The 15,907-nt window shown below is 36.8% G+C and overlaps 1 protein-coding gene across 1 annotated transcript in view; it reads right to left on the minus strand.

Annotated features, from left to right (window-relative positions):
* The window catches only part of LOC116472180 (ovostatin-like), a 73,892-nt gene extending 60,196 nt beyond the window's left edge, over positions 1-13,696 (minus strand). Inside the window, exons 1-3 of the mRNA XM_058442089.1 lie at positions 13,617-13,696; positions 4,012-4,195; positions 3,383-3,539 (exon numbers count right to left, since the gene is read on the minus strand). Of these exons, the coding sequence (XP_058298072.1) occupies positions 3,383-3,539; positions 4,012-4,195; positions 13,617-13,696 (421 nt within the window). The remainder of the gene's footprint in view (positions 1-3,382; positions 3,540-4,011; positions 4,196-13,616) is intronic.
* Positions 13,697-15,907: the final 2,211 nt, after the last annotated feature.

Below are 15,907 nucleotides of genomic sequence, written 5' to 3' on the forward strand. Positions count from 1 at the left end.
GTTTTGGAATTATGTCAATCTCCAGAAAATATTTGTGATAGCTGCACCATATCAAGTCATGTACAGATAACTTTTATTCCTATTTCTTTTATAGGTAGGATACCCTTAGTGTGCAAGGTGTATTCTTGAAAATCTCAATTTAAACTAATTTGTTTAGGAGTTATCTTGTTAAGAGATTACATGTGTTACTATAAAAGTATAGCCCTCATGTAGCCATAGCATAAATAGCTGATAATGTACTCAACTTGCCAGCTTTAAAACTATGAAAACTCAAATTTTCTGTCAGTTAAAAAATTGAGGAAAATGTTTTCATTAAGTAAAATTATATACAAGAGTGAGATGATAAAAACATGCTTTCACATCATAAACTTTCAAAGCCATATAACTTAAATTTACATAATTCACAGACATTTCTAGTGCACTAACTGTCAAAATAGCACAAAATTTTCAAAACAGGACAAAACTACTTTCTTCATAGAATGACAGTGGTTGTCAGTGTAAGCAATACACAATATTTTTTTTCTAGGTAATGGGAATGCTAGTGCTTTCTCTGGATTAGTAGGTAAATTAAAGTAACTTCCTCTCTATAATTCTCTGAAGTTTAAGGGTTTTATTTTAGAGCTTAAAAAACATTTTAGATTTTGGCGATTCTTTTTTCTCTATTTAGGTGCCTGATATCTTTTATAGATTTACCCATAAGTATGTATTTTCAAGAAAAAGACTAAAATGTATTAACGTTTAAATAAAGAAAATATCTTACTGTTCTAAATCTTGTGTTGTAGCAGGGATAAATGCTTTAAACAAATGCAATTAAACTCTTACAACAAAATTTCAAGAGACAAGAGTAGTCGGTGATAATTTTGGGGGAGGGACTTCTTACAACCTAAAGTTATACCAGGTAAAACCTACCCTAAATTTCTTAAGGGCTACCTTGTGCTCATTGTCCACAAGATAGCAGACAAACTAATTGGCTGTCCTGTCTTTATTTCTGATCTTGGAGTTAAATTTCATTGTGTGCTTTTTCTTTGATCTTGGGCACGTTTGGGCAGAAGTGATAACACTAAGGAAACGCCAGTCAAACAAGTACCTAGTTTTCAGTCAGGCAAATACTTCTGGTCAAACCAGGAACTCAAAGAATGTGTTAATTACAAATGTATGAAGCTGAAGAACAAAAAGTTACAGAAAGGTATCTAGACAATTTCTGCATCCTCTCTTTAGAGTTTCAAATGGATACATTTGCAATACTGTAGCCATCAATAGTTCCCTATAAAATTTTTAGCCTGCACTGATCTTCTATCTCCTGTAATTTCTCAAAGGGAGGAGGAGAGATGCATATATATAGACATCAAAATGCAGGTGGCGGTCACATATGAAGCAACAACAAACTAAATGTGCAATGAGATTTTAGTAATCATAGTTAATATCACACCATATTTTTATTCAAAAAGAAGCATGATGCTGAGTACATTATGAATATCTGTGGCATTATATCTCAGATTATAATGATCAATTTTTTGAAAACTGAGTATCTCTCAATTGTGTAAGACTCCTGGCTCAATTTCTTTGCTATGTTATAACCTTTCCTCTGTGCATTAGACTCTTTACTAGACTGTGGACGGATAAGAAATTTTAAAAAAGCAATCTTAAATTAAGTTTTAATGTTTCTGTGCTCTTTGAAGTAGCAGCCACCTTCCCCACCTCTGCCTTCTAGAGCTCTCCTTAGCAAGAATCTTAGAAGCCTTCCTTGGACATCCTCTCATGTCAAGTACGTATACTCTTCCCCCTCATAAGCACCTCCCACCCCAGCATGCATGCTCTCGTAATGTTTGTTCCGCTGTTGTTGGTGCCAGCTCAAACTGTACGGCCATGCCCTGTCTTTCTTGTCTAGTCCTTCAGTCTTTCTCTGGTGCCTAAATACTGACCTGAATGCCCTCTTTTGTGAAGTGAGGGAGGGAGGCAGAGGGTCAGGGGAAGAGGAGTGGAAGGGTGGGGATAGCACAATGCATGCAGTGTATTCCTCCATCTCCAGCACACATCCCTCACCTCCCTCTGCTTGTGTTGTTCTGGGATCACAGTGTGTTGGTGCCTAAGCAGGCTCTGATTACTGTGATTCCCAGTTCATCCACGACTGCCTCCTCAAGCCATGATCCCCACATCTGTAGTGACTCCTCATGGGTGTTACTTAACTACATGAAAATGCCTCTTTAGTTCTATATTCAGGGATTTCCTTTAACTCTTCTATTCACTGCAGCTTCTTTTCCTTCCTTTTTTTTTCTTTTATTATATCACATTTTATTTTATTTTTAATTATTATACTTTAAGTTCTAGGGTACTTGTGTACAACGTGCAGGTTTGTTACATATGTATACATGTGCCACGTTGGTGTGCTGCACCCATTAACTCGTCATTTACATTAGGTATTCCTCCTAATGCTATCCCTCCCCCTCCCCCCACTGCACGACAGGCCCTGTTGTGTGATGTTCCCCACCCTGTGTCCAAGTGTTCTTTTTGTTCGATTCCCACCTATGAGTGAGAACATGCGGTGTTTGGTTTTCTGTCCTTGCTATAGTTTTCTCAGAATAACGGTTTCCAGCTTCATCCATGTCCCTACAAAAGACATGAACTCATCCTTTTTTATGGCTGCATAGTATTCCATGGTGTATATGTGCCAAATTTTCTTCATCCAGTCTATCATTGATGGACATTTGGGTTTCTTTACTCAAAATAAGTCTATCTACTTCTCATTTTATGGCATGGTTTTTTAATTAACTCTACCTCAGTGCTTTTTTATGTACCATTCATCTCATCAGAAATGTCTTTCTTCGGACTGCTGTAATCTGTACTCACCAACTCCTTCTGCACCCAGGAGAAGAGAGGAGGCTTTTCAGCTTAATTCAACGTCAGGCTGATTATTCTATTACTTGGGCAATTCTCTAGTCACTAGGTATCTCATTACATGTTCATGACATACTTTGTTGCTGTTTTATTTCTATTTCAACCATAAGCTTGTAAGTTTGCATAAACTAAAATTCAAAATTCCCAAATATGTGATTAGAATGTTATTAGAATAATATGGATATTATTAGAATATTATTAGAATAATATGGATATTATTAGACTATTAGAATAATATGGATATTATTAGAAAATAAGAATAAGGTGCTCTTTAAAAATACACTTTCTGAGGCTCCCCACCCCAGACTCTTGGAAATGAAATCTCTAACATTTAGGCTATGTAATCTATATTTTTATTTTGTATTTTTAAGCAGGTTCTCTAATAAAATTTAATACAATAAAATTTCTGAGCTTGTATTGTGTACCATCAATTCAAATATCATACAAGTGACATTAGTTGAGGGTAACCTGATTTAGGTACACTCACCTTTCTGTCCAGGCTTGTAGATGGGTTTATCAGTCTGTACGAAGACCACATTCTCTCTGGATCTGATTGCCACAGATCTCCTCTCTTCCAGGTTGAGAGTGGCTCCTTTAGCAGAAAATGTAATAAATGCCAGTGGGTCAGATCTGGCCTGAGGAACCTAGGGAACAAATAAATACTCCATGAAACTGATTTTTTATTAAGAAATCTCTATCAATGCGTGTTGGTATCACTAAAAGTTTTAATTCATAATTTGTCATATCTATTTCTTCAATAACCAACCTTGTTTATTTCTCTTGCTTTGTCACTTCCTTATCAAACCATTTAAATGAATTCTTTTGCCTTTCTTAAAACTTCCCTTTTCTGCACAAGAGTCATTCTTTCTATATGTCTTATTCCCTTCAACAATTCTCTATCATAAAATCAAATGTTTTGGCTCTTGCCCTTGTTACCATTTATGACTGTACTTAACATCATCTCATACTGAGGACTATATTATTCTTTTAAAAATTAAAATAACTTTACACATACAGTCAAATAGCCTGATCTCTGTCCCTAAAAAGTCAGTTATGTGGGTGGTGTTCATGCACCTGTAATATTCTTTTCTCTATTAAGCAGAAAGAAGTATTTACCTCAAAGCTGATGCATTTGAAGAAATTTTCTCCAGTAACATTTTCTTCAAATATTTTGGTCTGGACCTCACCATAGTTGAGGGAGACCGTCAAAACAACAGATTCAGTGAGATTAAAAAGCTGGGCACAAGCTTTATCCAAAGAGCCTTCTTGTAGAACAGAAGGAACCAGCAGAACATACTGCCTACAAAATTCAAGCAAGACCATTACAATTGAATGTGTCAATAATTAGTTACTTAGCAATTATTGTGTTAATTGAAGAATTTTTGAGTTTAAGAAAAGTATGTTATTCTTAAATGTTAGAAATACATCAAATGGCTAAATCTGTATGAAACAGAAAGATGTTGGCCCATGAATTAAATTTTTAAGTCAAAAAGGAAATCCCAATTAAAAATCAGCAGGTAATTTGTCATTAGTTCTATAAAGGTTAACATCATCAGTGTTCTTATACAATGCTTTTGCCCCCAAACTGACACAGCACATTCTGTTTTATATTTGCCTACTGTTTGTCCAGTTCCTTCCCCAGCAGCTGTCAGACACCTCTTCCTCAACATAAATATAGCACTGTTATAGCTCTTACTCAGTATTCTGGATATCCACGAGGCAGAGATGATGGTGCCATTCAAATTTGAAATTTACTATTCCCATGAGCATATTTTGGATTATATTGTAAAATGATAAAATTATTTAAAATCAAATCACTGCAATAAAAATGTAATGTTTAATAATAATAATAATAATAATAATTATTATTATTATTATTATTTTCTAGACAGAGTCTCCCTCTGTCGCCCAGGCTGGAGTGCAGTGGCACGATGTTGGCTCACTGCAACCTCCGCCTCCCAGGTTTAAGCGATTCTCCAGTCTTAGCCTCCAGAGTAGCTGGGATTACAGGCTACCACACCCGGTTAATTTTTGTATTTTTAGTAAAGACGGGGTTTCACCATGTTGGCCAGGCTGGTCTTGAACTCCCGACCTCAGGTGATCCGCCCATCTCAGCCTCCCAAAGTGCTGGGATTACAGGCGTGAGCCACTGTGCCCAGCCTGAATTTTTAATACCAAGCTCTATTTGCCTTCCACGTGAAATAATAAACTGTGTAATCACTTACACGTTTGGAGACTGAGAAAGAGACAGATGAAAGAGAAAAACACCCAGATGTATTATCTTCCACATCATGATCCAATGAATGAAGAAAAAGTCAATAGGCCGTGTCTGCTAGATTCACGTACAGGTCAGTGTGCTAGGAGCCCAGATGTTCTCACTAGTCAGGGAAGCCGAGTATGGGACTATATATCCATGCAGGAGATTTTGCCAGTATTTCCTGAGTCATTCTTAAAAGTTTAAGGCATGTTTAAATTTTAGCCACCTCCCAGTGTGTTACATGTCATTAGGTGTGTCATCTAATTTACAAAACAGTCTTGCATCAGCATTTCCTAGACATAATTTACAATGCCTATGAGTGAAAATTTCAAGAACAAATTAAATCTCATTTCAGTAAATTCAATTATTGTAAATTAATTTGTATCTTACTATTATTTCTTGGTTGAGAGCTAAATCTATTTTGAGAACTCAGTACCAATTTCTGGTTGGCAATGTTCTGTGTAGTTATTACAATGAAAGCAATGTAAAAATAATAAAGGCTTAAGGAAGCTCTAATTGAAAAAAAAGAATTAAATAATACCATGTATTTTTTATTACTAATTGTAGATGTTGTATTTTCCATACGACATATTTTTATATAAAAGTATCCTGGTAGGAAAGTTTATTGAAGCATTACTTTTTCTTTTTTTGCATTTCATTTTCTTCTTTTCCTTTACCAAAATTATTGCCAAGTATTTTGTGTTTCTTTGTCTTTAGAGTTTTAACTAAATAAGATGCTCTTAGAAAACAATCTCACGATTGCTGTGACTTTATCACATATCACAAAGTGGTTTCATCGGGCTCTGCCTCTGACATTGCCCTTTTACTGAAAACAGCAGGAAATCTATTTTACCAACTGTTTTTTCCTAAAATTCAAGTTAATTATATTATATCCTCTTTAAAAATCCTTTAATGGTCCACTATTACCTACAAGATAAATTCCAAACTCTTTAGAAAAAAAAGTTTCTTAAGGTTCTTATCTATCTTTAGCCCCCCACTGCTTGCCCACAGACGTTCTGCTTTCTTCCCTGAAAAAACCAGCAATGTGCCACACCCTTTCATCTCTCCATGTGTATTTGTGGGCTCAATCTTCTGTCTAGAACCTCTCTTTATATGACTTGCTGTCTACCAGGTACATATATCCTCCTTGTTCTTTTGTGATTCAGTTCAAACTTTCATAATTCCCAAGGTGAAATTAGTTGTTGCTGCTTTTAGCTCCCATAGCACGGGTACTCATCTATATTACAGGATGTCATGTCACACTATAAATATCTAGTTTTTATGTAATACACGCCACTTGGCTGTGGGAATCTCAGAGATACAGCCTACATGTTTTATTCATTGTTGAATTTCCAATGGATGGTATATGAATGCAAGCACTTCTCGAGTCAATCATGACTTTTAGTCAGTCTCAGGTTTTCCATAGAATCTTGTGTCTGTGTACAACTAACCATATTCTTGGGGAGCAAAATAGGAGAATATTAACCCTCCCAGGAGGAGAGCTTCTTTCCATTCACTTCTTTCCATTCAACCCATCCTATGCTGCGTTTGAAGTAAGCACTCTTGATTCCCAGACTTTTAAAGCAAACCCATTATTGGGGTGCTAGCTTTCTATCCAGAGGTTGTACACAGGTTTTGTAATGCAGTGAGAAGCAGATGCATCTTTCTGATTAATAATGTCTTCTGCTGGGTTCCCACTGCTATATATTACAGAGAACTAGAAAAGATTAAAGCCAGTCATCATCTGTATTTAGGGTATGGTCAACTTAATGAAGCATTAGTTTTTATTTTATTCTTACTGTATTTTCACCTAATCCTTTCTAAAAAGCCTGTTATCATGCATTTCTTTACCTGTGAAATTTTGGCCAAATCTAAAGACAATTGCCCTTAATCATTTGACTAAGACAATGGACTTTATGCTTTCAATCTACTCCTTCCTCTTTATATCCCAGTTGGCTAACAGTCTCAGATTAGTGACTACTTGTGTTGTTCTTTGTGAAAAGCAACACCCAAACCTACCTCTCTTTATGTTTGCCTGTTACTGATTCCTTGGGGTTTCGTACCCCTTGCTACAACACTTATTCCAAAGTGTGAATCTAAAATGATCACTTACTATTTGAGGAACACAGTCAGGCATGTACTTACATACAGAGCATCTTTACTAATTAAAATGCAAAATATAAATCATACCAGTAGTAGGGCACATCTGGAGATCAAATGCTTTCTCAGACTTTATTAACCCATTACAATTTGGAAATCCAAATCTAACATCGATAACAGCAAAGTTAATATAAGAAATTTCCAAAAGACAAATTAATACAAATGTTTGAATTTGTTGAGTAGAAGGTGGATCTTGTAGTACACTTATCTTTTATAAGGATAATTAAATTCATCTTTATAAACACACATACAATCTCATCTAACTGATTTGATTGAAGAAATCATAATTATTAAATATTTGAATAATACCCCTCTGATAAATAAATATATGAGCATACTACATTGACTTGTATATATGAGAATTTTCTAGATTGCCAATTAGCACCTAAAATTTGGAGTAAATGCCCTAACCTTCTATCTGGGACTCATGTTTAGAATTATGATTTATTTTCTTATTCCATGGAATTATAATACATATGGAGTAATTCTATTAATATTATTTATACTTGCCTCCAACTCTCTAAGTTACATCTGACTTAAGGTACGATTGTTCATTTTCTTAGATTTTCCTCCAGATCTCAAAAGTGAATTTTGTACATAAACATTATCCAAATTGAGAGACAGATATAAATATAGACCTCCCTAATACACCTTCTAAATTTGGTAAAAGTCTTCTAACTGTTTAAATGTGAAACAGTAAGAATAACAGAAAGACATATGTACACATGAACACAGACATACATAAGTTTTTTACAATACAATAACAATGTTATTTGCATATAGGATACAGAGCAGTTGTTTCTAATTCTCAGTCTATGCATGGGAAATCCCCTTCTATTGTGGGAAAAGATTTCATCATTTACTAGACAAGAAGGATCTCATTTATAAAGTTAAGGGCGTGGAGAAAGTGGGAAAAATGATGGTGTGGGTTGTCTGTTAGGCAAACTGGGAATGCCATTTCCAGCATATGGAAAAAAATCCCTCTTTATTCACATACATTCCAATGTTCACTTCCTTGTCATGTAAAGCAGAGACGTGTTTCATTACAACTATAAAAGTGCAATGCTGGGCTAAAGCCTCCTTACCATTACTACAAAAAAGGATTCTAAACAAAATCTAAATCAATGCTTCTAACTTTAAGATCATTGCTCTAATGTTTTTAAAAAATGCATCTGGGATGCCTTTTATTATAATTTTTTAACAGCAGCAATTTATTTTATGAAATGAAAAAAATGAGTTCAGTAATTGTCAAAATAAAATACAAGTAAGACATAAGTCCAAGTCTGAGTATATTGTGAATACGTTGAAATAATGTTATTAATAGATATTGTCTGCTTTTATGGCAGTGAATATTCATATATTTAATATAAGAAAACATTTTATATTCAAGATGCCTTTCCCTACAATGCAAAGTAACTGAAGTTTATAGGTAATATATACTATTAAAAAATAAAAATTAATATATACTCATGAAAAGTAAAAAGAAAAATAAGAAAAAGAATAAATTATGCTTCCAAGCTTAGTGAAGATTTATTCACTCTTCCAAAGTCAATTTCAGAATATAACTTCTCTCCTGTGTTTTCACCACCCTTCTTGCTTCACTTTCTTTAAAGTATGATTCTTTAGGTAGTATTGATCATTTTTGATATTAAGAAAATACAAAGCTTCTGGAAATAATTCAAATCATTTTGCAACTTTTGGCTGTCATCACTTTGCAAAGCATGCAGTGTTTCTTCGTAGCCAATTGATGAAGGGCTTATGGAAATTTGCCAGGAACTTACCATGAGTCATGGGACAAATGGGAACTTGTCCTTCCCTCTGCAGAACCTGTTCTTGAGAAGCCCTTTGTCCAGAGCCCCAGTAGGCAGCTGGTTCATACCAACCAATGGTAAGCAATGCTCATCTGTTCTCTCCCTTAAGACCTCTCTTTGTGTGAAGACCCACAAGCATAAGTATCTGTGGTGGGGCTGTGTCATGAGAGCAGGCTCATAGTGCTCTCCTCTGAGTTACCACTACTGAACATAATCAGGGTGTGTAAACTTGTTTTATTTGGCATTAAAGCTGTTACAACAAGTTATAAACATTTCCAGAGCTTCTTACTAGTGGAAGCAGAGGTAGTCTCTCAGGCAGAGTGTGGTTGGGACTGAATGCACTCTGTTAGGAAAGGCCTGTGGTAAATGTAACACCTTGGCACAAGAAAGTTGTACTTTTGTTGTAGTGTAAATCAAAAATAAAATTCTAAGCCCCCCAACCAACAGAATGAACCCCTTCTGTCAGCCAAGGACATCTTACAGTAAATCTGAAACACTAGTTCAGGCCATGATAGGAGTGGGAGGTCAGATGTATCTGATTACACCTTCCCCCTTTGGAATCCCGGCACTGCTGATCAGCATTAACATTAAAACAGAGACCTTAAGACAAAATGCTCTTTGTAGCAATAAGACATCAACATGACAGGTAACAGGACCTAAAAGAAATGGAAGTATTTTACCCTCAAATATATTTCTTTCTTTTTTTTAATCGAACATGATCATTTTTTTAAAATTTTACTTTAACTTCTGGCATACATGTGCAGAATGTGCAGGTTCGTTGCATAGGTATACATGTGCCACGGTGGTTTGCTGCACCTATCAATCCGCCATCTAGGTTTTAAGCCCCGCACCCAAAATATATTTCTTTGACATATTTTGAAATGGATCTGCACAGCTGTCTTTTGTGGGGAAAATCTACATTCTATAGAGAATCGCCTTCCTTTTCCAGGTCATTTACCTGATCCAGGAGAGACTTAACTAAGAGTCTGGCACCTTTTTAAGTCTGATAAGAGACATTTACAATCTGTTCTCTCTGAAGCCTGCTACTCAGAGGCTTCATCTGCACAATAAGAATCTTGGTCTCCAAAACCCCTTATCTTAACCCAGACATTTCCTTCTATTGATTCCAGGTCTTTAGATAAACTATTTTAATCAATTGCCAATCAGAAAATCTTTGAATCCACCTAGGACCTGGAAGCACAGTTCCCTGCCCCCTCTGAGGTGTCCTGCCTTTCTAGACCTAACCAACGTGTACCTCAAATGTATCGATTAATGTCGTATGTCTCCCTAAAACATGTAGATTCAAACTGTGGCCCAACCACCTTGAGCGCAAGTTCTCAGGATCTCCTGGGGCTGTGTCTTCATGGGCCATGGTCATGCATATTTGGCTCAGAATAACTCTCTTCAAATATTTTACAGAGTTTGACTCTTTTCATAGACAGTAGCTTTCAGAAAACTACAATTACTCAACCTGACTTTAAAATATTAACATATTAAGAATTTGGTTTGTGTGTAAAATATTCATTCCTTTCCTTGTAAGGTAGTTACAGAGAAGGACAAAGGCCTTGGAGCCTCATGGTGAGTGTTTGGATCTTGGTTCTACCACTTCTCAGATGATCAACCTTGGATGAGTTATTTGAATTCCCTGTGCTTCCCTTCCTTTGTCTATAGATGGGAATAATCACAATACCATACCTTATAAGCTTGTTGTATATAAGGCATATACAAGTATTGAACAAGTAATATATTTAAAGTGATTAGAACAGTGACTGACACAGTAAACATTGGGTAAGCCCCTACAGAGACTAAATATTACACCCCCAACCCCCACACACACCCTACAAAATTCTAGTCATAAACAGCATTAGTATGAACAATGGATTACTCATGTCAGCCAAGTCCTCTCCAAAATGATTTTCCTGAAATCAGTATAGAAACAACTAAAAAGAAATGAGATGTCATAAGTTCTATATAATGATGCTATAGAATAAAGGAGGAAAGGAATTGAAAAAGAAAAGTAAGAACATCTTTATCAGGTGCAAGTAACAGAATACCTAAATAGACTTTTAAAAAATCAAACATTTATAATCTCATTTGGCACAAATCCTGAGAATGGAGGACTGGCATTGGTTCAGCAGCTCACTCATGCCATCAAGGAGTTTCCTGAATTCTTTCCACCCTACTTCCTTGATGTGTCAGTATTATTTGCAATTTTGGCTCCTGAAATAGCAAAGATTATTTCTTCCCAGTAGCATCTCAATCTGAATGAAAAGAGTGAGCAGAAAAAAATTTTCTTCTCCTATATCTCTCTTTTCTTTTCTCTTCTCTCCTTCTTTCTCCTTCTCCTCCTCCTCCACCTTCTCTCTTTCCCTCTTCCTGCCCCCCTACCTCTTTTACAAACTATTGCAGATGCTATATTAGGAAATTTTCCTGTATAGCTCCTTAGCCAGGCCTGGTTTATATCTCTCATTGCAAGGCCAAAGTAGTGAATGCTGTGGTGTACCCTCTAGATAATCCCCTTCATGGCAGAGGCACTTATGACCCTAGCTGCTAGGAGTGTTGGTGGCTGTTGGCTGTCAGATGAATTCAGCTCTGAGAACTTCCCTCAGCATCAGAGAAACATTTCACCCAGGTTCCTCCTCCTTTCTAGGGGCAGCTCAGTGCACAATAATGGGTGCTGTGTGTGTATAAATGCACAGCTCTGTTGCCTTAAATTAGGACAACTCTGAACAATCACCCCAACCCCACAGCTCCCCACAGGATATACTGATAACTTTATTGTGACTGCCTTGTAGTACAGCTCCTTTTTCTGTACAGTCCTGCTTCCTTCATCCTCTACAGGTGTTGATCTTTAGAATTCTCTCCAATAAACCCTCTTCCCACCAACCTTCATCTCAGACTCTCTGTTTTGTGGAACCTGATCTGTGGATTCCAATCACTGTAAGAGGGGATTGTGATAATATGATCGACTTAAAAAACAAAATCATGATTCATCAGAGAGCTCTTGAGGCCTGAGCAAAATATACATTCTCTAAACTTAAAAAGAAGAGGAAAATCTCACGGGTGAACAACTACAAACACAGAAAAGTGCATTGTTCAAGTCACTTTGACTATTGCATTGTGTTGGAAGGATGGGAAGGAGAGAACAGAAAGTTGTGAGCAAGATAAAAATACTAAAATGTCATTCTTTGGTACAGGAAAAAGAAAATGAGAGCTCCCAAAAATCAGTGACCAGCAAGAACAATTATGATATTAACATAGGCAGAGTTTCCTAAAAGAAGAATCCAGAGATGGTCTAAGCACTGCTTCTCAAATTTTAATTTGTACATACCCAATCTGAGGATGATCTTGTTAACATGTGGATTCTGGTTCAGCATATGTGGGTAGGACCTGACATTCTGCATTCATTTCCAACAGCCTCCCAGCAATGCGAATACTGCTACTCTTCTGACCACACTTAGAGTAGCAAGGCTCTGGAGGCTTTGAACCCCAGTTCACCATTACATATGGCTGGGGAAGCTTGGAATAACCTCGATGTCCAAGCTATGCCCTTAGATCAAGGGATTTAAATTGTGGTCTTGGGGCTAGTAGTGCCAGTATCACTTGGGATCTTCTTAAAAATACAAGTTCTCCCATGGTGTATATGTGTCACATTTTCTTAATCCAGTCTATCATTGTTGGACACCATGGAATACTATGCAGCCATAAAAAATGATGAGTTCATGTCGTTTGTAGGGACATGGATGAAGCTGGAAACCATCATTCTCAGCAAACTATCGCAAGGACAAAAAACCAAACACTGCATGTTCTCACTCATAGGTAGGAACTGAATAATGAGAACACATGGACACAGGAAGGGGAACATCACACACCGGGGCCTGTTGTGGGGTGGGGGGAGTGGGGAGGGATAGCATTAGGAGATATACCTAATGCTAAATGATGAGTTAATGGGTGCAGCACACCAACATGGCACATGTATACATATGTAACAAACCTGCACATTGTACACATATACCCTAGAACTTAAAGTATAATATATATACACACACACACACACACACACACACACACACAAGTTCTTGTGCTTCAAACAGACCTATTGAGTCAGAATTCCAGGAATGAGCCTCAGCAATCTCACCATCTGGGTGATTCTGATACACACTAGAGTCTGAGAACCACTGCCTTGCTTTGGCAATCCTATTAAGTTGGTCTAAGTGAGACGTCACATTAAAACAAACAAACAAACAAAAACACCCAGGCTCCTAGCATGTTCAAGGAAACTCCACCCAAGAAAAATGTGACCTTCTAGTACACTTGTGCTAGAGGTTTAAGAGAACAAATCCAGCTTATTTTGGCATATGATGTCCCTTATGGGATGAAAGAAATGGGTAACTTTTTTTCTGCCTAAGTAAGTAAATGATCAATTTTCAGTCCTCAATTTCCTTGACACACTTGCAGCACTGGACACTGTTGACTACTCCTTTGTCCCTGACAGTTTTTGACCTGGCTTCCAGGAGACCACACTGTTTTTGTCTTCCTCTGACTTCACTGGTTTCTCTCTCACAGTCTCCATGGCTGATTTCTTCTCAGTCTGCTTCCTCCCAATCTCCACATGTTCAAGAGCTTCACGGAAAAGTCCCCAATTCTCTTCCCTATTCAGACTCACTGCCTGAGTAATCTCTTCCCATCCCACAGTGTATGTGCTCACAATTCCACAATTTATATATTTTTTTTTTTAGCTCAGAGCGCTCTCTTTCTCTCAAACTCCTATACTGATTGTCCAACTTCCAATCTGATGTCTCCACTTGAGTATATAAAATCAAAAGCTCAAAGATGAATTATTAATCTTCTACCCCAAAACTATGTCAGCCATGGCATAGCTCAGGTAATGGCAATTCTTTCTGTAGAATTAGCTCAGGCCAACAGCATGGGAATAATCTCTGATCACTTTTATTTTTTCTCATTCCTTGTATCCAGTCCATCAGGAAATCATACTGGTTTTACTTTCAAAATATACCTAGAATCTATTGCTTCTTACCACCTTCTCCCCTGCTACAACCCTGGTCCAAGCCACAATCACCTTTTGCCTGGATTATTTTCACAACCTCCACCAGGTCTCCTCACTTCCACTCCTGCACTCCTACAGCGTATACTCAACACAGCAGCCAGCTGATTATTTTAAAACATAATCAGATCAGGTCACTGCTCTATCCAAAACCCTGCAATCATTCCCAGTTTTGCTAAGAGTGAAATCTAAAGCCCTAACAATGACCCTTGATCCCCTACCTGGTTTGGTGCCCCAACATGGTTCTTATCTCTCTACCTACTACCATATGCACCTCTTTGCTCCATCTGCTCAAATGCCATGCTAACTTAATTGTTGTTTCTTGAACACACAAGACACACTTTTTTATGGGCCTTGTTTCTTTCTAGCTGATCTCACTGCCAGGCCTACTCTTTCCTTAGATACCTATGTGGCCAACTCCATGACCTCCTTCAAGACTTTGCCCAAATGTCATTGCCTCAATATCAACCCTAAGCCTTGTGTTTAGCTTTCCAGTCTTCTCACCTCCCAGAGTGTTCTATATCCTCCTGCCCTTCTCTACATTTTATATTTTCCATAGCACTTATAACCTCTTCATTTCCTAGACTTTGCTTATCCATTATGTTCATTATTATGTTTGCACATTTCGTTTGATTGTATTATACGTATTGTTTGTCTTCCCCATTAGAATGCAAGCACCACAAGGGCAGCTGTTTTTACTATTTTCATTCATTGATATTTCCCAAATTCCAAGAAGAGTATTTGGCAACTATCAGTATTCAAGACTGGTGGTCTGAATTAAAGCAGCATGGCAGTGCTGGATAAAAGCATGTGGATCTATGAGTCATTCAGGAGGTAGATCAACAATTGTCAATTACCAACACTGAGAGAAAATGAGATGAGAGAGAGAAGGTGGTAAATTTGACCCTTAGGTGATGGGTGATGATATTGTCACACACTGAAGCAGGGATCTAAGTTGGAGAAACCGGTTTGGAATAGATTATGGATCCTATTGAAGTGCCTGTGGGACATTCAGTTAAAGAAGCACCTTAGGCAGTGGGATATATGGAACTGAAATGTGAATATAGAGGCATATATTTGGGATACACAAAAATACAGACAGTAACTGAAATGCAGGATATTTAATGTGTATAGTGAGAAGAGAAGAGGGTTTGCAATAGAATTATAAAAAAATTATTTAATAGTAAGAGAAAGGGAGGTCAAAATGAAAATCATTAAATATCCAGAAAGTGAGAAGGAAAATGTGATTATTATGTGATTATTATGGGAATATAATCCATATCTTTAGGACATGGATACAATCCATCTTTAGGATATGGATTATATGTGAAGTTGGAAGGAAAAGAAAACAATAAAGAGAAAGAGGCTGAGGATAAAGAAGAGAAAGACAACAAAATTGATGGAATGAGAAGGTGGCGAAAGAGGATGAAATTTCTAGAACATAGCAAAGGAGATGTTAGTGTTAAGCATTTCAGCTACTCATTAAATGTATATATATCTATATGTATATATATACACACACACATACATATATACACATATATATGTGTATACATACACCTGTGCATATGTATGTATATCTATGCACACACACATGTGTGTATACCTACATATATTCCCATGTACATATGTGTATACATGTGTATGTGTATGTATACTTACATATACTATACATGTGTATGAGCATGTATACATACATATACATATATACACCCATGT

Source organism: Hylobates moloch, unplaced genomic scaffold (assembly GCF_009828535.3).
Source record: "Hylobates moloch isolate HMO894 unplaced genomic scaffold, HMol_V3 SCAFFOLD_8, whole genome shotgun sequence".
NCBI classification, from domain to species: domain Eukaryota; kingdom Metazoa; phylum Chordata; class Mammalia; order Primates; family Hylobatidae; genus Hylobates; species Hylobates moloch.